At 37.0% G+C, this 25881-nt stretch overlaps 1 protein-coding gene across 1 annotated transcript; it reads right to left on the bottom strand.

Moving 5' to 3' along the window:
* Window positions 1-7: 7 nt before the first annotated feature.
* On the bottom strand, window positions 8-23994 carry pwp2h (PWP2 small subunit processome component). Its single transcript, XM_030158620.1, has 20 exons — window positions 23846-23994; window positions 23406-23518; window positions 23008-23102; window positions 22651-22750; window positions 21682-21825; window positions 21466-21601; window positions 18782-19008; window positions 18261-18404; window positions 15572-15642; window positions 15343-15479; window positions 13145-13293; window positions 12270-12417; window positions 10979-11129; window positions 4302-4482; window positions 4026-4173; window positions 3839-3947; window positions 1202-1267; window positions 858-1076; window positions 534-759; window positions 8-442 (listed from the first exon to the last, which is right to left on the bottom strand). The coding sequence occupies exons 1-20, from the start codon at window positions 23861-23863 to the stop codon at window positions 274-276; spliced, it is 2751 nt and encodes a 916-aa protein (XP_030014480.1). The 5' UTR covers window positions 23864-23994; the 3' UTR covers window positions 8-273.
* Between the last annotated feature and the right edge of the window lie 1887 nt (window positions 23995-25881).

The following is a 25881-nucleotide window of genomic DNA, read 5'->3' on the forward strand; positions in this document are numbered from 1 at the left end:
ACTGCTTAAAGGCTCCATTTGTTTTATGGAATCTAAAAGGACTACATCTCGCAGATTAATTTGGGAGTTGTAGTCCTGGGGGATGATCGATTCACTTTTTTCCAAATCTGACTCTAACCAGAATTAAAACCTTTGAAAATAGAAAAAAAATCCTGACAACAGAAAAACTTGTACATTTACATACAAATTTAATAAAAAACTAAAAGTTCACAAACAATTTTTTTTTCATAGTCCAACATTATTATTTCAGCCATGCTGTTGTGGTGAAACGGTTCATAATATCATCTCTGCATCCTCCCAAGAGGCTTCGCTCAGCTCCTCAGATGCCTCCTCCTCTTCATCTTCATCATCCTCCCTCTCCTCCTCCTCAGCTGCTCTCTTCACACCTCTCTGCTTGGAAAGCGCCACCGCATATTTAATATTATACATGTTGAAGTCGCACCTAAAGAGATACAACACAAGAATGGATATTTACTGAACACATGAAAAATGAAGGTTGTGAAGAGCCAGAAAACAAAACGGCTCAGACTTACAGTTTGGAAAGGTTGTCGAAGTGTCTCTGGATGCTTTTCTGGAGGGCTTGGAGGGTGGGCAGTATGGCTCCTGACCTGTTCTTTAGTTTCTGTCCATGCAGCATTAGCAGACTTTGAGCCCAGGTCATATAGAACTGGAGGTGACCTGACTTTTCCAAACACGCTGACACAAAACCCAGCAGCTTCTCCACGTAAATGTCAGGAAGTGAACCACACACCACCGGGACTAAAAACACAAACACAAGTATTTTCAACTGAAAATCACACATTAAAGAACACAGATAACCCACATGTAGTGACATAAAACCCCTCTGAGTGTCTTACTCTGCTCATGTGGTACAGTTTCAAGCACTTCCTGCTTCAGGGCTTTTTCATTGAGTCGAAATGCCAGGATGATGGCGGACGTCCACTCCTGAAGCCGCAGTTGCTTGCGAATGCTGGCCGGTGTTACATCCAGGTCGAGGTCGTAGGGGTCAAACACCATAGATCCATCCAGGGAGTAGACCAGGAGGCCTTCAGTGGTGGTGGCCGCCCAGCTCCGACCTGACACACGACACAATATATTGTCACCGTTATCAGATTCCAAAAGAGGAGGGGTGACTTTGGATGGATGCGAACGTTTCCGCAGGGGAAATGAAAATGCAGCCGGGTGTCATTTTGTGACCTACCGGTTGGAGAGAATCGCAGTGAGCTGACTCTGATTTCAGGCTTGAAGTGTCTTGAACTCATATCACCTGTAGGGAAATGGAAATGAAGGAAAGAAAATGTCATCTACTATCAGTTAAACAGCTCAGGTTTCAGCTCATTGTGTTGTTCAGAGTTTCAACAAGGTAAATTCAAGACTATTATGAATGCTGTTTAAAACCTATTGTGCTGGGTTGAACTTTGCTGCTACTCCCCATGTGAATACAGAGCAGTTTGAGTCGATGGCAGGTGTTTGCTGATTGGTTTTTGAGGCACTTTTATGATTTTCTTGCTTCCCATCCAGCTCCAATACCTTTATACCCAAAATATATCAGGCTTCGTATTCATTATTTTTCACCAGGCTTCAGCCCAAGTACTAAATGCACGGTTCTTGAGCCAACTCTCATTGAACTTGTACTTGCACATATTAAATCAATGTTAAAACACACTATTTTTACACATCATATCCACGAAACAGGTTCCAAATTGGAGTAGAAATAATGTGCCTCCAACCCTGTCATGACCCCTCCCACTCAGTGTGCACATTATGCGTGGACTCCATCCCCGTGGTTTTCAACATTTTCATAACTGATGAGAAGATGAAGCAAAACTATCACCCAAAAGAGGCAGGGAAATACATAATAAGACTGAATTTCAGGAAAGTACTCAGGTATACTTGATGTCTGCAGGTGTGAGTACAGCATCTCTAAGTCTGCTAAACCAGTGCTTTCCTGCAGTTTGGATTAAGACTTTGTGCCCAACACCAACGGGCCGTGGTGTTAATAAACTCCAGTTCAGAGAAGATAAACCACTATGCATGAAATAGAAGTTGTGCTATCTTGTTCAAACTCACTTAATCTTAAACTAAAAGCTTATCACAGCATGATTTATCACTGGAATAAAAGCACAGACCAGGCTAGAGTTTGCATTAGGGGCTCCATGTTGGTTTAATTGTGACTAGTTTGTACACACAAGATTGAAGTGAATCTAACTGTATAAATGTGATATTAACTGTCATAATCCAATACATTTTCAATAGTTATCAAAATCATATCTAAAATAGCCTAATACGGCATTATCTATTTATTTGCTGTGATTGTTATTTTCTTTAATTTCCACCCTATATTGCCTATGGAGGTTTGTAAAAATGCACATACAGCTGAGAAAAAGCAAAAGAAACTTTTGGAACTGTTTTTAATTGTATACATTGAATTGCACTGATAAAATAGAAAATCTAATGAAAACTAAGTTAAAAAAATAGCCTAATACACTCAATAACATAAGCTCAAAATGAATGGAATGACAAGTATTTTATGCATATAATGAGGAAATGGATGATTTTAGTGCTGAACAGCAAAAATTACATAAGTGAATATTTTTCATAAAAATGAAACTATTAAATTATAGAATGCATGATTATATTTTGTAATGTCTTTGAGGGTAAAAAATGTGGTTATAATGGGATGTAATAGGATATTTTTGTCCTGAATGACTCGAAAGGGTAGTAAATGTTAAAATTGATGCTGCAGAAAAACTAATAATGTACCAAAGTCAATATCTTGACTAATGTTTCACTTATCAAAGACTGAAAAAAATAAATAAATTTAAATCCCCAGCCACCCAACATTTCTTATGTGGAAATTAACTTAGAATTTGTAGGATGGAGGATTCTGTTGGGTTTCTGTAAATTGGCTTAAAATTGGATTTGACTTCATTTGATTTGATCTATCTCTTCTTTATGTGAAGCACTTTGTAACATGTTGTTTTAAAAAGTGCTATATAAGAAAATAAAATAAAACTTTACTTGTGTGATTCTTTTCTTAAATATATTAGCATCACATAATGAAACTGACAATCTGATAATTACTCAGTATTAGATAGTTTAGATCAGGATTGAAGCTGATCAAAATACCTGACCCCCCCTAAAATGCAGGGAAAAAATTCTGTACCAGTTTTACGCAATTTTTGGAAATGGACATTTTTGATTCAATAAGGTAGTAAATGTTAAATCTGATGCTGCAGAAAAACTACTAATGCACCAAATTCAATATTTTGGCAAATCTTTGACATATCTAAGATTGATTAAAAAAAACACCCCCGCAACCAAACGTTTGTTACATGGAGAATGACTAATTTTTTGTGTAGTTTTCATAAATAATAGCAATGACTTCAATTGATCAAACATTTTAACATTCAAAGGGTTAAAATCCTTAAAATGATTGAATGTTTGGTAGTTTTGAGAAGGACTGAAGTTGCTTAAGAGACTTATACAGAAAAAGCAAATAAATACATACATAAATAAATAAATAAATAAGCAAAGTATTCATAGCAGTTTTTACAACCAGCCCTCGCCACAGCTCATCGTCCGTTGTCCGTATGTGCAAAAACTTTGGCGTGCACCATTGGTTCTCAACTGGGGGGGTAGCAGATAGTCAATGATAAGGTGATGGGAGCTCACTTTCTCACAGCTTAAGGCCGAGGGTTTTCAAGAGCGTGCACATTATTGCACGCTGTTTTTTAGATGTGAACATTTTTGTCCTGAATAACTGAAGAAGGGATTAAATTAAACTGATGTCTGTGGGTTAAGACTGTTTATAGACCCATGGAAACCCTTGGTGTACCTCTGCGGACCCCAGGGAGGCTGATGTTGACCCCCTCTCCGTCTCCAGCTCCTTCGTCAACCAGGGCCAAGCTGCCGAACTCCGTCATCTTGCGTCGGTCGAGGAATTCCTGAACACAGAAAACACCCAAATGTTTAGAGGTCAGTGCTCACTTCCTCAGGTGTCAGAGTTCAAACGGTGGCTGTACCTCCATGGCGTCGAACGACAGGTTACAGGAGATCTCAAACTTCTTCATAAGCATCTGCTCCTTGACGTTGTAGATGCAGACAAACTTGGACTGGCCCCCTGCTAGAATAGACTCCCCATCGGCCGAGTAGCACAGTGACGTAAAAGACCTGAGCGTAAAACAAGAGGACAAACAGGCGGCGTCAGAAATGAACAAATGGCGTTTATCTCTGTGGTTTGGACTCAAAACAAACAGAGTCTGACAGCACCCTCAGACCTGAGTTTTTCTCCTACTCACTTGCCCTTGGCAGACTGCTTGGCTGTGATTTTATCGGTCTCTTTGCGTCCCGTCTGCAGGTCATGGCGTCCGGCCACAGAGGCTGTTTGTGAGGCTGTGTGAGGGTCCCAGAAAGAGATCTCACCATTCAGAGTGGCCACAGCCAACTCCTGACCGTCAGGCCTGTATGTCACAGACAAACCTGAGAAAAACACAAACACAAACAGTGAGTGAGGTCACCAAATCCATTTAACTCTTTGAACTTAAGGTTAAGTAAGTAGGTAAAGATTATTTATACAGCACTTTAACACAAATAATTCACAGTAAAATCAGAAGTAGGATACAAACATACACAGGGCCAGAAACAGAACAGCAAACTGTCATAAAACCCACACCTAACTAAAAGCCTGTCGAAACAACAAGGTCTTCAGCTGCTTTTTAGAAGACTCAACAGAATTAAAAGTGCGAAGTGAAAGTGGCAGTGTATTCCAGAGTCTGGGGGCCACGGAAAGATTCAAGATTGAAGAAGTTTATTGTTATATAAACAGCAGTCGTGAGCGATGAAATTCCTGTTTTGTGAGCTCCCTTCACACAACTAATGTAAAGAATTAAACTAAACTAAAATGAAATAAACTGTACAATATAAAGTATTTAAACCAAACTAAAAGGAAATAAACTGTGCAATTAAAACTATTTAAACCAAACAAAAAGCAAATAAAGGAAATAAACTGTACAATTAAAACTATCTAAACAAAACTAAAAGGAAATATACTGCAATTAAAACTATTTAAACCAAACTAAAAGGAAATAAAGGAAATAGACTGTACACGAAGCAAGGAAAAGTAAATTGGTAAAACAAAACAAAGCAGGTACTCTGTATTAGTGTATCAGGTGTAAAAAAGAGACTGACTGTGCAAAATACAAAATATTGCCATAGTGGTAAGACACTGAGTGCAAAATGCCCCAACTACCCAAGACTTATCACTTTTCTGAAAGGGTCCATCTGCTCTAGTTTTGAAGTGGGTGTAGGGTTATGCAATTTGAGCAACTCAGAAATGTAAACAGGGGCTTGACTATTAAAAGCTCTAAAAGTGACATTTTAAAACTAATCCTAAAATGAACTGGGAGCCAAAGTAGTTCTGCTAAAACCTACATGTGTGATATTGGCTCTTTTACCGTTGTGAGTTAAAAGTCTTGGAGCAGAATTATTACCTGATGACTTTACAGTTGAATTATCTGTTTTGGGACCAATTTTTAGCTTCTGACTGCATTTGACCATCACTGTCTCACTTTTCTAGAACCAAAAATTACCATATTTGGACACGAGTCTGACACTACTGCTAACTAACACCCAACGCAACCAATGTCACCTGTTATAGAAATACATGTGTTAACATTTATCACACTGCTGAACTTATCTGGTGGTGTTTGAAATGACAGTGTTAGTCGGTGCGGTTTCTGTTTTCAGAAAATTAGCTCCAGGGGTCCGCTGGCTCCAAAACAAAAACATGTTGACAGCAAAAATGCCAAACTGGAGGCAAAGCGACGGGTGACATCGCAGAGGCTTCATCCACTTTTTAAATACAGTCTATAACAGCCTATCACAGTTTTTTTTTCAAACTTAGGGTCACCTCGAATTCAAATGGGATCACCTGAAATTTCTAGTAATTGATTAAAAAAAAAAAATTACGCATAAAAAGTATTTTCTAATAATTCAATATATATTTCATTCAAATTAAGACCTGACACACATTTCCTAATAAAAATCAAGTCCAAATAAAATGCAGGATATAATATCTGAGAGGGCATATCTTGATTGACCCGATCATGTGACTGCGTCCGTTACTACACTTCAACCTGTCCGGACAGTCGCAGTCAGAAAACCGGACTGAACAGAGAATGAAAAGATTTCTTCGCCCACCTGGCCCCGATAAGACATCTCCAAGAGAAACTGAGAAGCAGACACCAAAAAGGAGCATTATATACTGTATATATAACCTAAATGTCTAAAATTAACGTTTATTTGCAACATAGTATAGCAAACTACTGCATGATTAAAAGCAAATTAATTTTAGCAAAAAAATGTCTGTTTTGAATGTCTGGGGTCGCCAGAAATTTTTGATGTCCACTGCACAAATAAACTGCACTATAACTGTACGGGAGTTGATACTGTGCCCTTATGTATGTAGTTTATTTTATATATATATATATATATTTTTTTTTTTTTTTTTTTTTAAATTATATCCTGTATTTATAATTTACTTGAGAGACAATATCTACCTACCAACATTTATTCTTATATGTGTTTGCAAATAAAGATGATTCTGAATCTACTTACATGACATTAATACCGATATCAAACCTTTTTACCATCAGTCCAGAGCCTCTTGTTTTCAGCTCAACAGGCCCTGCGGTTTGTAACAATAAAGGCAGTGACTGACATTCATCTTAGGAAGTTTCTTAATCTTTAACTTTATTGGCAGAAAGGGAAAGAACACAGCCTTTTAGCGGCAGGAAAGAAAGCCTCTGATCCACAGAACTAAACCCCAGGTTGATGTTGAGATCAATGAGACACTTCAAGAGACTCTGCGTCTTTATTGAATTGAAAGCAGGGCTACCCTTTAGAATGCATAAGCGCCTTTGTGACTGTTTAAAGCAGAGTCAGCATCTGAGCCTGTTATTCTTAGAAGGAAATTGGCCAGGATCGAGACTTGTGGAGGTCCAGAGATTCACCACGACTTACTTCATGGTTTTATACAGAATGGAGCTTCTTGCATCGGCTGAAAATCACTTGGCACGCTTGCGAAAATGTGTGTTGTGTTTTGTTTTTTAGGGGAAGGAACAGGTCTGATTATTGTGTGTGTCTAAGATGAGCTGAAACAACCTTGCACTAACTCCTTTTAGTTGAAGAGCACAGACTGCAAACTGTCTGGGCCTGTGGTTTTATTTGGCTTCAGTTGAAACAGAAAAAAAAAAAACTGGCAGCAACATCATCCTCATTAAAACTATTTATGTCTCCAGTAGTACTTACTGCATATCTCACCACATTCTGTCCTACCATCCATAGTGTCCAGTCGAAACCAACATTATTCAGGTTATTAACAAAGATTTCCTTTTTACTAATGCAACTTAAGACTTTTCTTACACATTTTATCAGACTTACTCTATTTCTAATTATTCTTCTCTAAGACAATGAGAACAAACACTTAAAAGTTTGGTTACACTTCACTAGAAGCTGGAAAGTACACCTCATGACTGGAATTAACTAGAGTTTAAGGCATATGTTTTTTACTTGGGTATTTATTTTCCTAATATAAATGTGTTTTTTCAGACCACTGGACTTAAAATACTTTAGATTTAGAGCACAGGTGTCAAACATACGGCCCGTGGACCAAACGTGGCCCGCCAAAGGGTCCAATCAGGCCCGCGGGATGAATTTATGAAATGCAAAAATTACATTTAAGATATAAACAATCCAGAATGTGAAAATCATTTTAGTTCAGGTTTCACCAATTCGATCTCAAGTGGGTCAGACCAGTAAAATACTGTCATAATAACCTAGAAATAAGGACAACCCCAGATTTTTCTCTTTGTTTTAGTGTAAAAAAGTAAAATTACATGAAAATGTTCACATTTATAAACTGTCCTTTCACAAAAAACGTTAACAAATATAAAGAACCTGAAATGCCTTAAGAGAGCCAAGTGCAATTTTACCAATATTCTGTCTGTTACTAAATGTTTTGTGCATTTTTAGATCAACTGTGATCTGTACATTGTAATGCACACGTGTAAATGATAAACTGAGGCATAATATTGTTAAAATTGCACAAATTGTTTTTTAAGACATTTCACGTTGTTCATGTTATTTGGAAATTTAAGGAAATTTTGTAGATGTAAACATTTTCATAATGGGATTTTACTTTTTTCATTGGTATTATTATACTTGTCCGGCCCACTTTACATCGTATTGTATGTGGCCCCTAAACTGAAATGAGTTTGACATGATTTAAAGGATGACCCCTTGGTGAATATCACATGACGAATTTAACATGCAGACGGGTTAGCAAGATGAAAAACATAAATATAGAAAGACCATATAAAATTTTTTTAAGATAAACACACCAAAGAAGATGCAAGATGAAGAAAACTATGCATAAAAAGAAGTAAAATGAAAGCGGGGTAAAGGTAGTCCCAGGATGACAACTTAAAATGATGATAAAGACACATTAAGAAGAAATGCATCAAAAGAAATCCTACTATATAATGCACGTTCTGTGTCCGATTGATCAATGTTGCAGCACAGGAGGGCGTCTGTACGGATTTTCCTCAGCCTTCACAGGCCCGAAACTGCCATCAAACTTGCCAAATGACTAGAAGTATTACCTGACTATCTACTAGGCACAATTTTATGTCTGTATTCAAATGTTGTGAGGCATGCTGGGCAATTTTAGCCTCTCTCTTCTTTGAATTCTTCATCCCTGCCACCATACTCCATGTTGAAGAATGTAAATAGGCAGTATTTCACTACATATACTATAAACTGATTGTACTGAAATAAGTAAACTGCCTAAATGCATAATTGTGTCTTGAAAATATTCCTTAAATATCCACTCCCAAATAATGTGAACAAATAACATCATGACAATTTTTTACAAAATTGCTGCTGTTCTTGCTGTGTCCATTTACAATAACGCATAGGCACTTTTCACACACAATGGCACCACAGGTACAACGCCACTGGTAAAATACAACAACCCATCCTGTATGTGTCTCATCTGTACCGTCTGACATCTCTACTGTAAACATGTATATAGTCTGTATAGTTTTATTACTACTATTATTTTCTAATTTATATGTTTTCGCACTATCTTTATGTATGCAGACTTTTTCTTGCACTTTATTCTGTTGCTGCTTTGACCCATTGTGGGATCCATAAAATCTAATCTAATCTAATTTAATTTAACCTAATGACAAAAAAGCCATAAAAGACAAAACTAATATATCAAGAAAAAAAGTCTGTAGAAGACATAAGATAAAAAGTGGGATAAAAGAAGGAACAAGACTAAAAGGACATAAAATGATATAAAAGAAGCATGAAAAAGATGAGGGAACAATGAAATAAGAGAAAAAAAAAAGAAAAAAATTCTGCAAAAAGACAAAAAACAACCTAAAATTCTGAAAAACAACTAACATGAAATGCTTGAAGCTTTATGAAACATAATGAGACAAAAATGACAATGTCATGAAACATATCAGCCTTTTGTGTTAGTTTTTGTTCTACATGATAAAATATGTCCAACTCATCTACAAATGGAGATTGGATGGCATAGAAAAGGTGACAATAATAGTTCTGCTGCTGACATTGAAAACTGATTTGCACATTACAGTTAAGTTAATGTCTATTATTCTCTCTTCTCATCAGTCTGTTGTTTCAGATTTGAGGCTGGCGGTTTAATAGTCGACACATTATGTTAATATGAAGCTCAGTTCACATTGACAGCCACTAGAAATGTCCTTCAAAGACTGACTGCAGACTTGTACATTTGGAGGACATTACAGAGTGTCTTCTCACTTTCAACTGCAGTCAAGAAGATGAATGAGTGCTTTTACCACATTCTGTTTTTATGTCAGTATCTGCACTTCCGCTGGACTGAGGACAGAGTGGACAGCGGTCACAAGTGCAACAAGTTTTTAGCTCCTTCTCTGGAAACTTTTAAATCTCGGCTTAAAGGGCACTTTTATTCCTTGGCGTTTAACCCAGCATGAGAATTGTGTGGTCTTGGTTCTGTCTTTCTTGTTTCTGTTTTTTTTGTTTTTTATGTCTTTCTGGATTGTACAGCACTTTGGCACCCTTGTGTTTTTTAAATGTGCTATATATAAAAAAAGTGGATTGGATTGGATGATAATGCAAAAAAATGCTCATGCTAAAATGTACATCATATGGACTGAGAAATGCAGAGTTATTGTATATTAACTTCAAGGAGTGATATTTTGCTTTTTTTAAATGGAATTATGCATTTTCAAACATTTCCCTGAGGTCTACATAAACTGTAAATGCTCTGCTTGGGTCTGAATTCTTCATAAATTCAACTCCACAGGTCCATCTTCAACTCTATTTCTGAGTAATGACACCAGAAAGGTTATTTTGAGCGCTGGCCCTTTAAATGCACAAGAGCCACTTCACGCCCCACCCCCTCCAGGTTGTTGGCTGTGCTGCTCTGTCCCATTCAACCAACAACTGAACATTTTAGGTAATCGACTCGAAGTTTGGACATATTTTCAGTATGGACTACAACCGCTGCTGCTGACAAACAATTATGTCGTACTCGGAGAAATGCTCGTCAGAAGTCTTGACCTTATATGTGCAAATGTCATGACAAAACTAGTTATAAATGTAACAAATTAAGCAGGAATTGAAACAGGTTGTAGAAGTCCAGTCTATTTTTGTCAATATGAATGTAAAGATAGTTTTGTAGCACCTGGAGGGTTGAAATTCAATCTTTATGAACTATTAGGGTCCAAATACACAAATAAATGAACCAAAGACTAATAAAAGTGGGTTTAGCAAAATATGACCCCTTTCACACATCAGTTAAATGTTGATTAAAACCCCCAGGAAGTTGCAGTTATTCAAAATATAATAAAATAACAGGTTTCAAACCCAGTCAGTGGTTGTAGTCTGACGACTCGTTACGTACCGTCAGAGGTGAGATGGAGCGTCTCTTTGACCTGCCAGCTGTCCATCATGTCCCACAGCCGGACGGTGCGATCCCATGATGCACTGGCCAGGATGGACTGAACTGGACTGAAACACAGGCAGCTGACCGGGCCCTCGTGGCCACCGAGGACCTGCACATCCCAAGGGAAGAAAATATGTAAACCAGGGGTGTCAAAGTCATTTTAGTTCAGGGGTCACATTCAGACCAACATGGCCTAAAGCGGGTTCGGCCGGGAAAATAATAACATAGAGAAAAGTAAAATTATATAATGATAATGCTTACATGTACAAAGTATTCTTCCAAAAACGAGAATAACATGAACAACCATGACCAACTAGAAATTTCTTGAGAAAAGTAAGTGCAATTTTAACAATATTCTGCCTCAGTTTATCATTTACACATGTGCATTAGAACTTACAGATCACTGTTGATCTACAAATACACACAACATTTAGGAACAGGCAGAATATTGGTAAAACTGCACTTTTTTTTTTCTTGAGAAATGTAAGGGTTTTCATGGTTGTTTTGTGTTTAGAATGTTGTATTAATATGTGCCTAAAGAAAAACCATGTGTATAGAGTAGGGGTGTCAAACTCATTTTAGTTCAGGGGCCACATAGTTGTAAAATAAACATTAAAATAACGACAGTGAAAAAAGTAAAACTTCATTTTACATCAACAAAATATTCTTCAAAAACTCAATAACATGAGAAACCATGAGCAGCCTGAAATTTCTTAGGAAAAAAAGTGCAATTTTAACAATATTATGCCTCAGTTTATCATTTACACATGTGTATTACAACTTACAAATACACAAAACATGTAATAACATGGAGAATATTGTTAAAATTACACCTATTTTTCGACAGACATTTCATGTGGTTCATATTTGTTCACACTGTTCATATTTTTCATGAAAGGACAATAAATATTTTCTGGCAATTTTACTTTTTTTCCACTAAAACAAAGAGAAGAATTTGGAATTGTTATTACTTATATGTTGCTGTAAGACTATTTTACTGGAGATCATATTGGTCTGTATGTGGAACCTGAACTAAAATCATTTTAATATCCTTGATTGTTAATATCTTCAGTGTAACTTTCCTATGGGCCAGACCGGACCCTTTGGTGGGCCGGTTTTGGCCCATGTGCCGTATGTTTGATCTAAACAGTGAGCTGCCATGGCGTTTCATCACAGAGAATATTCAGACAAGTGTTTATCGTAAACCTTCTGTCATTAGGGATATGATAGTGAGTGATGCCGTGCCCACCTCCAGCAGCCGGCCCGTCTGCATGGACCACAGGAAGATCTCAAAGGAGTCCTGGGCTCCAGCGCTCACCAGCTCTCCACTGACATCTACTGCCAAGGAGGAGAACTGCGCAGGACGGGGAGACGTGAAGGTCCGAAAGTTTCGGTACCTTTAATTACACAAAACACAACGACAACCAAGTTAAAGAAGATAGAAGAAGATATTACAACAACCTCTGTCTGCATTTAGGATTTAGGATCTGGATCCAGCATGAGTTGCAGAGCTGGTTTTAATCAAATCACTACTTATAAGAGTAAAATAGTAGAAGAATGTCTGGAAAAGTTCAAAAACACTGAGTGGCAAGAAATGTAACAGGACAAAAATGACAAAGGAGACACAACAAGGTGTAAAAGATTAAACAAGAGTCTTTACAGTTTGCATCTTTTATAGTTTTTTTTTTAAACAAGAAAAAACTGTAAAAGATGCAAGATGTAAAACATAAAAGGGGTCGTGACAAAAAAACATAAAGAAGATGTAAAAGACACAGAAAAGACATTGTTCTGACAACAGAAGATTGAGTAAAACTGGAGTATTATGGCAATCGATGATGTATTTTTGTTAAATTTGGAAAGATTTTGGAACCACTGCCCTAAATTATTTCCAAACTCTGCAGCAAATAGCCTTTTTTAATGGATCGTAATAATTTAGGTCCAAATACATGTTGTTTTTAGTCAAATAATGACCATTGCAGCCCAGTCTATTTTTAACACACCTGCCCTTGTTTTGTAAATTCATTCCAGACAAAATATTCCGTGACTTTTCCAAAATTTCCAACTGTTTTACTTGGAAAATGAGATTTTCTGCTACACTTGAACACAGCGTCGGTCCAAGTTCACCTGTGCAGGTCGAACGCTCTGACGGTCCCATCCAGAGAGGCGGTGACGATGACGAAGCCGCTGGAGGTGAAAGTGACGTTGGTGATGCTGCTGGTGTGTTCGGTGAATGTGACGAAGCACAGGCCACTGTTGGTGTTCCACACTTTGACCTGCGTTTACAGCACAGGTGTCGGTTACGGAGGGAGGAAATTAAAGTGAGCGCCTCAGTCACCTCTGTCCTCAGGCTTTAATGACGTCTCACATGCTTTATGAAATATGTTCCTCAAGTTAGACTGCATAATTCATCCTTATAACAACATAATTACACACAATAATATTTTACACAGTTCCCAAATCTGCACATCCTTAAAGAGGGTAACTGGAATTCATGAAAATTTCTTTTACTGACTATTTTTCTTGGATTGTTGCCTTCGTTCTGAAGTGTTCTGTTTGAATTTGTGGTTTCTCTCTTTGCCTTTTGTTCACCTTCATATTTTATTCCTGCTTATGTTCAAAATAAAGTTTATCATTACCATTGTTTATCATACTGATAATATTTGTCTGGTACATATGCATATTTAGAGCTTTATATATATATATATATATATATATATATATAGATAGATAGATAGATAGATAGATAGATAGATAGATAGATAGATAGATAGATAGATAGATAGATAGTTATTATTATATTTGTCCAAACAAATTTACCTTTAGTTGTACCAGGCATTAAAATGAACAAGATACTGAAGAAAACAAGGGGTGGTCTAATGATTGTATATTTGTAATATTGATTATTTCTTCCCGGCTACTTTTCCTTATACTTGCATAGATCAACTGTAACCACATAATTTCCACTGAGATTAATCAATTATTCTTGAAGTCTGGAAATAATACATTACAGTCGAACTCTAGGTCCCTGCAGATCCTTAAAAACTCTTTACATTTAGCCTTGGCATGGACCAGCACTTAATGATAATGCAAATTCTGAAAACTATATTTAAATGGACACAAAGAGGCTCTAATTTTTTCTTTTAATTTCAATTCTTTAAGTTAATTTTCCTGTCTTTTTTTCATTATTGCATTACTAATCATAAGATGCTAAAGTGAGAACAGCATCTGATTCATTTCTACACAGGCTGTACGAGGTAAAACCATTATTTTGAGCTAACTCCACCATATCCTTGTACAACAGGCCCCCAAGTACATCTGAGATCCTTTAAGTTGTTTTACTGTAGCGTATTTTCAATAAACATATAAATCACACCCAACATGCAAACATTTAGGCTAAGAAAAAATATTGATGTTTTAATCTACAGTCCTCTTGGCCAGGGAGTCCAAAAGGTAATTTGTGCACGGACTAGAGGTGCTTAGTCGGCTGTGAATATGCACATTCTGGCCAAGCCTTCAGGACTTACTACAGGTCATCAAACTACATTTAACACTTTTTCTCCAGTCGTATGTTGAAGGCAGAGGAGCTGAGAGTTTTGCATATAAATCAGCAGTTTATTCCTATTCCTACTAAGTCTTAATTCAATGCTTTGTAAGCCATACTATCCTATTATGCAGAGTACTTTAATAAATATATACAGCAATAACAAAAGGACTGGAAATATTGATGCTAAAATGGACCAATTCTTTAACCCATACAGACCCAGCCACTGGCAACCAAAATCATTTCCCTATCTAAAATATTTAGTAACTTCCAATCCACTACCCAATCAATACATGTAAATAATTGGTGTAAATGCAGTTTGTTATCTTTTCATGGTCACCAGATATGACCCATTTGGACGTTCAGAGGCTCCACAGTGAACATGGAAACACTGCCATCTTCTACAACATTGATTCACCAGTAAAACCCATGGAGTTCAATCGATGAAAGTGGATGGAGACACTTTTTTTATGTTCAGTAAATTATATATTTGCTGATCAAGTCATTTTTTTTTCAGTTTTCTCTATTTCTGACCTTATAACCTTCAACTTTAATCTGAGCTTTTCTGAACATCTACATGATCGGTGAATTAAATATGGGAAAATGCCTGATTATCACTTCAAAAAATGCAAAATGCAAAGGATAATATTATAATATATGGTGATAAAACACTTAAGAAAGGTTAAATAGAGAGAAATATTCATTTTTGTAATTGCAACTAAAGTAGCACTGGATCTTCATGGGTTGATTTTGGACTTGATTGTAAATATGATGTGCTTACTTTGCCATCGTCGCCTCCTGTTACGATGTACTGTCCGTCTGGTGAATAGGCCAGCGAGGCCATGTTGTTAAAGTGTCCCTGCTGTTTGAAGACGTACGACTCGCTCTGCCACTCCCACACCAGCAGCTGACCCATACCTGAAACAACCAAAATAACGCTCAAGAGACAAACACTTCAACCTGGTGGTGAAATGTCTGCTGTGTATCACTGTAAGAGGATGAGATCTAACCTGAGCAGCCAAAGGCGATCCAGTCTCCAGAGCAGTTTAGAGCCACTGAGGCGATCCTCTGGTCCGATATACTGAGGAGAAGTATTAACACAATCAGAGAGTTCAATAACATCCGCAGGATTCACACCTTATAACTTTAAAAGATATAATTGGTAATATTTATAGTAGGGTTAAATATATAAGATCATGTGACATTTGTGTTTAGCCTGTCATTTGTTGACATCAGCTAAATCAATTTTTAAGCTAATGACCTTCACCATTAACTACATCCATGATAACACACTGATTTCTATCTACAGGTGTTTGCTCTCACATGATGTTCTGTCTGTACATTTGAGTAAAGTGAAGCTTTTTATTATTATTGTATTAATCTGTAGTTGTTTGGCACTCCCTTGTGGTGAAATATAAGTAGTGTTTTTTGCCCACTGAGTGTGCACTACATGTGCTATGAATACTGTGTGATGGGAATGTGATGGTCAAGGTTTCAAGGTCAAATTCAAGCACTTTTCAAGCACTTCTAAGGGTCATTTTCAAATTTTTCTAGCACAGCACCTTATCACTGGGGTAAAATACATATCTACAGGAATATATATACTCATGATTATTTATTTTCAATTTTTAGCACAATGATGTACATTGTATTATGGTCTAAACATCTAAAATTATGTTTCATAATTGCAAAAAGTTTAGAAATAAAGGAGAACACAAAGTTTTGTCCAAAAAAAAGGGAAGCCATTTGGCATTCTTCAGACACACTCGCACCGAGACAAAGATTAAGATAAAAATTTAGCTGGAGTCGACCTGAGGGCACCTGGTATTTTTCTTCTTTGACATAAAGTTTTATTTTTCCAAAAGTTATCACCTCTCTGTAAGTAGCTTTGGCTTGACTGCTAACCTGGCAGAGTTAATATACAAAAAAATAAATAAAGAAATCACATCACAGTTATAATTGCAAGCACTTACACTGAAATTCAAGCACTTTTCAGACCTTGAAAACTCAACATTGAAATTTCAGTGTTTTCAAGGATTTCAAGCACCTGTACAAACCCTGGATGGAGAGGCGGGTTTGTGCAGGAGTTACAAATTTTGTTTCAGCAATTGTCGTCAACATTTGTCTTTTTACATGTTCCATATGTGGTGCTGGGATTCAATAAACAAGGTAAAAGTAAATGTCTTGTCATCATTGGAGTCTACATCACACGTGTTAGCTATCTGCGGTAACGTGCTGGTAGCTAACGGCAACAAATGACCACCGGAAGTAAAGCACTAAGGCATGCACATCGTAATGACTGATCTTGAAGGATATTCATCATCATAAAGGTAAAACACAACAAAATACACAGCAAGACAGACTTCAACATAAACTTCATCAGGGTTCCTACATGTGTCTACAAGTTAAATTTAAGATGTTTTAAGACCTTTTTAAGACTACTTAGAACAGAAGTTAATGCTTATTTCACAGCCTATTTTACTGACATACTGGCAAAAATGAACATTCTGAGTCATTTCTCACTGGGGGCTGCAAAGTTAGCGATAACTGGTTTCTAATTTCAATATAAATTATCAGGTTGGAACAAGTGAAATATCACTGAAGACCTACCATATCAAATTTAACACCCTTTAAAGACTTTTTTAAGGTATTAAATGCAGATTTGTAAATTCAAGACTTTTAAGACTTTCTACGACCCCGTGGGAACCCTGTTCATGTAAGCATGTGTGATTCTCAACATTCTAACCCTATCAGTGTTTGAAGAAATAACAGTTCTGGTGTTATGTCAAAGATGTCAATGTACTGTGTCGTAGCAATGTCTATAGCAGTTAGCAAGCAAATGAGCTAGCCTAGCAGTGCTACATCCTGTCTCATTAAACAACTCTGTAACACTACAGTGAATATTGAGCGACTGTAGCGTCCAGTCTGAGTCATTGTTTGGTATTGATTTGGTGTCATCTTGTAGTAACAGTTCAATATGTAAAAGTAGCACGTGTTTATATGCTCACATTACGTTTGTGTTGGTTAGGACCTTAGTACAACTTGATGTAAAGTAAAAACATACACACACCTTTATTTACCTTCTTCAGGATGCAATATGACCGTTATAATATTCAACATGGCGTTGAGAAATATGCTAATTAAAATTAAAATGTGTCTTCCATATGCTAACTAAGCTCCCAAAGTCTGCAGACTCCCCTCATGCCAACATTTATTTATTTCCCACAAACATAGGTGTTCCTGGTTTACGGATGCCTCAATGCATTGGATGTTAATTGGATTATGAACTGAGGCGTTCACATACCAGTCACGAAACGACACGAAGAAACTAACAGCTCAAAGCAGATGTAGATCAGTAACCTGTTCTGGGAGGTAAAATTACTGTCTTCTTAAAGGTTCTGGTAGCTTTGAAGATTCAGTTTCTTACTTGACAGGATTATGTGACAGCAAATTAAAACACATCCCTGATAAAGGCTCACTGTTTAATTTACTTTTTCATTCATGCACACTGTTGTAGCCTGTTTTTTTTTTTAGCCAGTTTCACCTTTATAACAGAGAATACCAGCTGCCATTAAACCACGTAAGAAGCCCCACATACATCCGTGAAAACTGATGAAGTGGACTAATAACATGTTGCCCCCCTCTGTTAATAGAAAGTTTTTTAAGGACATACTCTTAAAGACATATTTTTGTCCTCACCTCAGGGAGTGAATAAGATTGAACTCTGGAAGCTCGTGCAGGTGGAAGATTCCAGAGGCGAAACCTGTGACCAGGATGTGAGTGGGCTTGTGGAAAGCAGCCGCTGTCAAATTATTAAAATCCCCCTCCTTGTTGAAGAAGTGCCTAAAGGAGCAGAGAAGGAAATAAAAAAGAGGAGAAGTCATTACAGTTTGCAGTTGCAGAAAAAAAAAAAAAGCTGTCTTGGCTCAAAGCTACAGCGCTCACTGATTCTCATTACAAATGCTGATTCTGCGATTACAGCTTTAAAGCTGCCAGGGGACAAATAAACCCCTGGTTTGTGAAGCCAACAGTCTAATGCAGAGCAGGATAATTGCCACTTTAAGTGTCAAGGTATAAGCATTACAGTGTTTTCTTGGAAGGACGTCGGAAAATGGGATGAGTGTGTAACGTGTAATGTGGCTTTTAGTTTTTGCAGAATGAACTTTACCAAAACCTAAACACTAAACTGAGCTGGAAAAATAAGCAAAGAGGTGTCATACTTGCTCCTCTGCTTGAAACGAACATTCTTGGTCTTCTCCTTCTCTTTGGGTGTTCCAGCTTTCCCCCTGATCACCTCTCCTTCCTGTCCCTCAGTTCTCTCCTCCTCAACCTCATCCTCCTCCCCCTCTCCCGGGGGTTTGGCTTTGTTCCTCTTCAGGGTAAGTTCATCCAGCTCGGTGTCGCTCTCCCAGACACATAACGTCCCGTCCTGACTCACCGTGTACAACTGCCAAAACAGGTCAGACACACTGTCAGCGATAAACCTGAGGGTGGCAGTTCATTCATTCACTCAACCTTTATATTGTCTCCCAAAGCACTGAAGTACAGGCCTCCTTTACAATATCGACAAGTAGTCACAGCAAGCCATAAAACAATAAAAAGGTCATTCATTAAAACAATGAGCTCCTAAGAAGAGCTGAAGCAATTATACTACGAGGCAAATGAATCAGCTAAATACATACCAGACGTAAAGTATGACAAAATTAAAATTTTAAATTACTCTGAAGATAAAAAATGAATCAAGCTCAACATCGTTATCCATACTGGTCCAGATTGCAGGTGCACAGAGAATAAAACCTATTTTGTCTGAGCTCAGTAAAAATAGGCACCTGCAAACTAATGCAGTCATTTGATGCAGTAGATATAATAGCACAGTAATGTAAAGTGGGGAACAAAACTATTCCATTCATCTCACAATGAGGACTATATGGAGTTTTGATCATAGATTATACAGACCGGTTTGTGTGCTGCCAAACTGACTCTTGTTTGGCATTTTGACTGTTGCCATCTCTTTTCTGGAGCCAAAAGTGTTCATATTTAACCACTGACCACATCAACTAATGTCATGTTTGACACAACTTTAGCTACTTTGTCAATTTTAACACATACAGTTGTGTTTGATAACAGTAATGTCAAGTTCACATAAAATATAAGCATGCTAATTAGCTTTAGCCTGTAAGAATGCTAACGTTAGCTAAGGTAGCTAAGTGATGCTCAGTCCAGCTAAGATAAGATATTTCTTTATTAGTCCCACAAGGAGAAACTCCAAATCAACATTAGCATGAGTGGAATACAAACAAAGCACACAGGAGCAAAAAAGAGCAAAATCAAAAATAAAGACAAATCAAAAAAACCTATAAATACTATTTACAAGCGTGCACATGCTGAACATGCCACAGCTACTGTAAGGAAAGGATAAACTTAACAACAGATTCCTCTAACGGACAGAACAAAAATGTTTTTCAATATACATAAGCTCTGAAAGTCTGACTCCATAGCCAGGCTAGCTATTAATGAAACCCTACACAGCATGGTAGACACACACATTAAATTATACATAACTTTAAGCCTTAACATTATTCAAACATGTGAGTTGAATATAGATTCTATCACTTTAATGTTGTCATCAATGGGAAAATAAAGTATAAAGTAAAGTTAACCAGCCTCAGTTGTCTGGTGTGAAGGGGAGTGTCTAGAGAGAGGAAAAGTATTCATGTCTAATTTGTGTATTTACAAGCATGTTTTTATATGTACTTAAACATTGAGCCCACTGGGACAAATTTTAATCCACCCTATAGACAATGGGGATCCTGACAAATAAAAAAATGAATCCACATTTCCTGACGAGATGACATCATCTGCAAGAAGATGTAAATTGCAAAGTGCTATAGAACAAATTTGATCATCAACGGGGTGTGAAAAGAACAGGTCCGAGGATTGGACCTTGCGGGACAGCTTTGGCAATTTGAACCAACTCAGATCTTGCCACTGTAAAAGCAATGTACAGGGGTTGGACAAAATAATGGAAACACCTTCACCTCAAGATGATAATGCCCCAATCCATACAGCTAGAATTGTTAAAGAATGGCATGAGGAACATTCTAATGAAGTTGAGCATCTCATATGACCGGCACAGTCCCCAGACCTCAACATTATTGAGCATTTATGGTCAGTTTTAGAGATTCAAGTAAAACGTCGATTTCCACCGCCATCGTCTCTAAAAGAGTTGGAGGGTATTCTAACTGAAGAATGGCTTAAAATTCCTTTGGAAACAATTCACAAGGTGTATGAATCAATACCTCGGAGAACTGAGGCTGTAATTGCCGCAAAAGGCGGACCTACACCATACTAAATTATATTTTGTTGATTTTTTAAGGTGTTTCCATTATTTTGTCCAACCCCTGTACTTTCAACTGTATGGAAGCCTTTGAAAGATCAATACAAAACCGCGGCAGTGTTTCATCCTATCCAAAACAGTAATAATGTAATCTAGGAAGGAATGGTTGCAGTAAAAACTGTGATTTTGTCTAAAACCAGACTGGTTTATTTGTAGAATGTGCTAAGAACAATTTAAGCTGATAAGTTTACCAGGGACTCTTTGTAAGGTAATTTAGAGAAAGGCATATAATTACTGAGGCCAGACATCCACTGCCTTGAAGTTAAAGAGGTTGCATGGGCATTCTTCCACAACATTTAGATCTGAGACGTTAAAAATACATCTTAATGCTTATGTATGTATATGTTTATGAGTCTCTGATATATTTCTTTCCCACAGAGAGAGGAAGCAATGGAAATAAGGGGAAAAGGCACTGAAATGTGAAAAGCTGTGTTGGAAAGATGTCAGACAGGACTACTTTTGGACAATATGGGGGTGGCATCACCATGACAACAGAGTATTACTCACATCCAGGCTGTCTTTCTCAAAAAAACAGCCCACAATGACATCTTTGTGTCCACCCAGGGAATAGTAGATGAGGTTAACCCAGCGCTCTGCACCAAACACCCACGTTGACATGTCTTTACTGCCCACCGCAAAACACCTGAAGAAGAACGACACATTGGCTCAATTATAGGATTCCAAAGACACTGTTACATCTCACTAATCAGCTCTTTTCCTTACTTGGAGTCATCAGTCCAGTCGATGCATGTGGTTTCATCATAAGGCCCATAGTAGCTCTTGTCCAACACGAAGGCATTAAACTCACGCTGTTTCCCAGGAGCGTAGTACATCAACGCCACATTCTCTTTGGTGACCACAAACTTCCTGTGGGGCAAAAGTAAAAAAAAAAACTAACTAGCAAGTGGTGTTAAGCATATGATCCCAAAAACATGCAATGCTGATAATCTTTGCAAAACTCAGCTCTTAGTGTTTGGCAAAAATCAGATCCTGTTCAGACCTGATATTATGATTCATTTGTGATAACATAATCACATGTGGCACCAAATTTCATCAACATGAAGACATCACTTGAGTAGTCAGACCCTCAATCAGCCAAAGGATTTGTTCATGCCTACAGCGTTAAAAAACATTCCAAATGTGATCGGATGTCAAAGCTCTTGAGTGCGTGGACACCTTTCATCTGACCAGTTTATAGGTGAGCAGATCACTCAAAGACCTAAACAGCCGCCAGTGACCAAAAGCATCTATTATTTAATACCTGTTGATTCACTAATTCTATCAATACATGTAAATAAGTGAGGTAAAATGCAGTTTGTCATCACATATGACCGATTTGGACATTCAAAGGCTACATAGTGAACGTAGATTCACCTTCAATATTGATTCACCAGTAAAACTCATGTAGTTTGATAAATGACAGTGGTTGTTTACATTCAGTCAATGATATATTTCACTGAAAGTCACTTTTGCTTCAGTTTTCTGTGTTTTGATGTAAAATTTGAATTACATTACTCTAAGCTTGTATGAACATCTTCAACATATGAACATGATCACTTAATTACATATAGGGGATATAAATATAGGGAAATACCTTTCACTGAAAAATGCCAAATGCAGAGAATAACATTATAATAAATAGCTGTACCTCACCAGCATCTGGTTTGAGTTTAGGAGTCAGGTGCTGCTTACCTGCCATCAGGTGAAAAGCGGATGCTGTTCACAGGCTTATGAAAGTGGAAATGATGGAGAACAGCCCGAGTGATGAGGCTGACCAGTAAGGCTGCACCATCTGCATGTATGCATGCATAAAACAAAAACGTCAAAATATACATAGAAGACTCCATACAGATAATTTAATTTTTACATGTGGGCAATGTTTGAGACAATAGACTATCATCAGGCAAAAATCGCAAAAGGAAGAAGCCCATTTACCACAGAAGACTTACACTTGAATGAACACACTTGCTCTTTTAATGCTAACACATGTATACACGTTGACAGAACATCAATGAAACAGTTTGCTCTCAGGTCACTCAAACTTCTCACCTTCATCCACCACAATTGCCAAGTTCCCATCAGGAGAAAGACCCACACATGTAATGTTCTTTGTTGTGGACACTGGTAATGTCTCAGATGTGTTGCTAGAGGACAAAGACAAGAACAGTGCCGGCTTAGTTTTTCTAAACAGAGACTTACACCAAAACACATATGATAACAGGGTTAATGATGTTGTTTATATCCCAAATAATCTTCTGTACTTGGACCATGCAAATTACTATAGGTATAGTTCTATTTACTAATTTTTTAACATCTGAGAAAAACATGCCAATACTCAAAATCCAACATGCCATGCTGATGGTCTCTCATCCACCGTGATTACTAGTAGACAACTCTGCAGAGCACCTACATGTCATAAATAAACTGATCTAAAAAGCTTCACTTACTTTTTCAAGTCAAAGACAGATATCCTGTTTCCGACGGGACTGATCACAGCGTTTCCATCTTTGGAAAAACTCAAATTTCCCTGGCGATAGACTGCTCCGAACAAATTAGAAAACTGTAAAAGAAACATCAATTTAGCTGCATTAGACACTTGTTTGTGTTATTATTGCTGCTGAGGAGAAACCGTCACACTGAGCTCTGATATAAAACAGTAATGAACATTCAATTACGTCTTTACAGTGTAGCTACTATTGAATTAATGTCGAATGTAATGCCTCTATAAAACTACGACATATATGCAAATGCAACGTTATGTCAAACTAATGAATGTAATTACATTTATCTGAATGGAGTTTGTATTGACATTCATTCCCTCATCCACTAGCTTTAACACTGTAAAGCATAGCGACAAAACTAAGTTAGCTAGCAGCGGTTTACTTACCCGATAAGCAAACTTCATTTTAGTAAATCCACATTAAACTGCATATGTTTAATTAATATTTAAATAGTTCTGTATCCCGGTATCAGCACTGAAACATGCCTAACTTTACACATGCTTCTGTCTTCACACGTGTTTGCGTTTTGTTGACACTGAACACTTCCGGTTTGAGTTCAGGACAGCGACTGACACAGCGCCCTCTATAGGCGAGGAGGGTAAGGTGTCCACGTAAAATATGGTAAAAATGAGGAGATTTGTAAGATTTTTGGCAATAAACTAGTCCTTAATCCTTAACTACTCAAATATGCTTCTTTTAAAACTCAAGTTTACTGAACTGCAAATTATACATAAGTATTCATAAAAGTATACATACAAGTATGAAGGAAATGGCTATGAATTTGGCCTTTAATGAAGATCATAATGTACTTATGACATGTAGCATAATCAGATATTCTGCTATAATTGTGCATAATCATTTTTGATACATTTTTACTTCTTTAAAGTAATATTCAAACACAAGTCTAGTAATTATATGTAGGTTCACATACAGTAACTGTAGCCCATAAAGTTGGAATAATTTTGTTTTTGACACATTCCTCTTTTTGTTCCTATTTATTCACATCAGTAATCACCTTTGACCAGGTAGAATAATTATATACTGTCCCAGTTACACTTTTATTTATCACAAATAAATCAAATTGTCATAATAATTTCATGGTGTAAGAAATAATTATATTCCAACTTTATGGGAAACAGTGTATATACCAAATCTTATTTTCTGTTGTCTGCATTAAGATACATATAATATTTTTTCACAACTGGCTTCTTTGAGGGAGTACTCCCGTATTTTGGTTAGTAAGCTACCTATAAATTCAATTATAGTATATGAATATCCAAAAAAAATAGTCATTATTTTCAAGTTAAAAAAAAAAAAAAGAAAAAATTAACCAAATATATGATTTTTTGTTTGTTTGTTTGTTTGTTTGTTTGTTTGTTTTAGAAAGATGGTGATGATGCTGAACATTTATTTAAAGAAAAGCAATATGTACTTTTTTTTTTGGGGGGGGGGGGGGGGGGTTGTTTTTTTATTTTTGTGAGGGAAGAAGTTTTTTTTTTTAATTAATTTTGGAAAATCCTTGGAAAAGTTCATATACAGTTTTTGAATGGTTTGCAAATGTATGTACAATGAAAAAACTTTTTGAGGATCCAATTATAATATCAGCTGGAAATACAAACAAATAGCGATATAACCCACCTCTGGTCTATGGGGAGAGGCAAACAACTCCAAACCACATTTAATTTTGTAAACTGAAGATATTTATTGTTTGAATTTTGCAGTGAAATTTATTAGACTAATTGGGCAAATAACAATAAAAGACACAAAATGCAAGGAAAAAAGTCTTTGTGGTGCATAATCCAAATACTATATCTGACTCTGGGTACAATTAATGTAAACAACACCATTGTTATCGTTTGCACCTAACTGTGCACAGGAAGCTTCTAGGAAATAAATGGAACAAAGAAGAAAGAAGAACCTGAGACCAGCCCAGGTCACCAGACTCATTAGACACAACGGAACAAAAAGTCCTACTTTTCAAAATAAGAGAGACCTGAAAGGTAGGCGGAGGTTGTTGCTGTTAACCGGTTCCCTCGGTGGCCTCAACATGATCCCTCTGTGTCCATTTTTAATACGGCTGCTGTATAATTCAGCATCTGGCCCAGACTACAGTACACACAGCACACGTGGGGAAATGGTTTTGTGCCAGAGGTAAACTGAAAGCGATACTGTACATAACACCACAAAGTGAGAGATAACACCAAAGATTTCTATTCACATTATTGACTGAAACAGTTGGCTGATGCTGAAGTAATGGCTCGAGGTGTTTGGATCGTCACAGTGCTTTGCTGATGGACACATGTCCAGTGTTTATTAGAGCATTGCAGTCACTAAAGATAAACACCTAGTTATCAATCGTCTACACATGCCATGGAGGAGTGATTTTTACACTGAAAGATAAAAAGTAGGCAGCAATAAATCC

Source organism: Sphaeramia orbicularis, chromosome 2 (genome assembly GCF_902148855.1).
Source record: "Sphaeramia orbicularis chromosome 2, fSphaOr1.1, whole genome shotgun sequence".
In the NCBI taxonomy this organism is placed as follows: Eukaryota; Metazoa; Chordata; class Actinopteri; order Kurtiformes; family Apogonidae; genus Sphaeramia; species Sphaeramia orbicularis.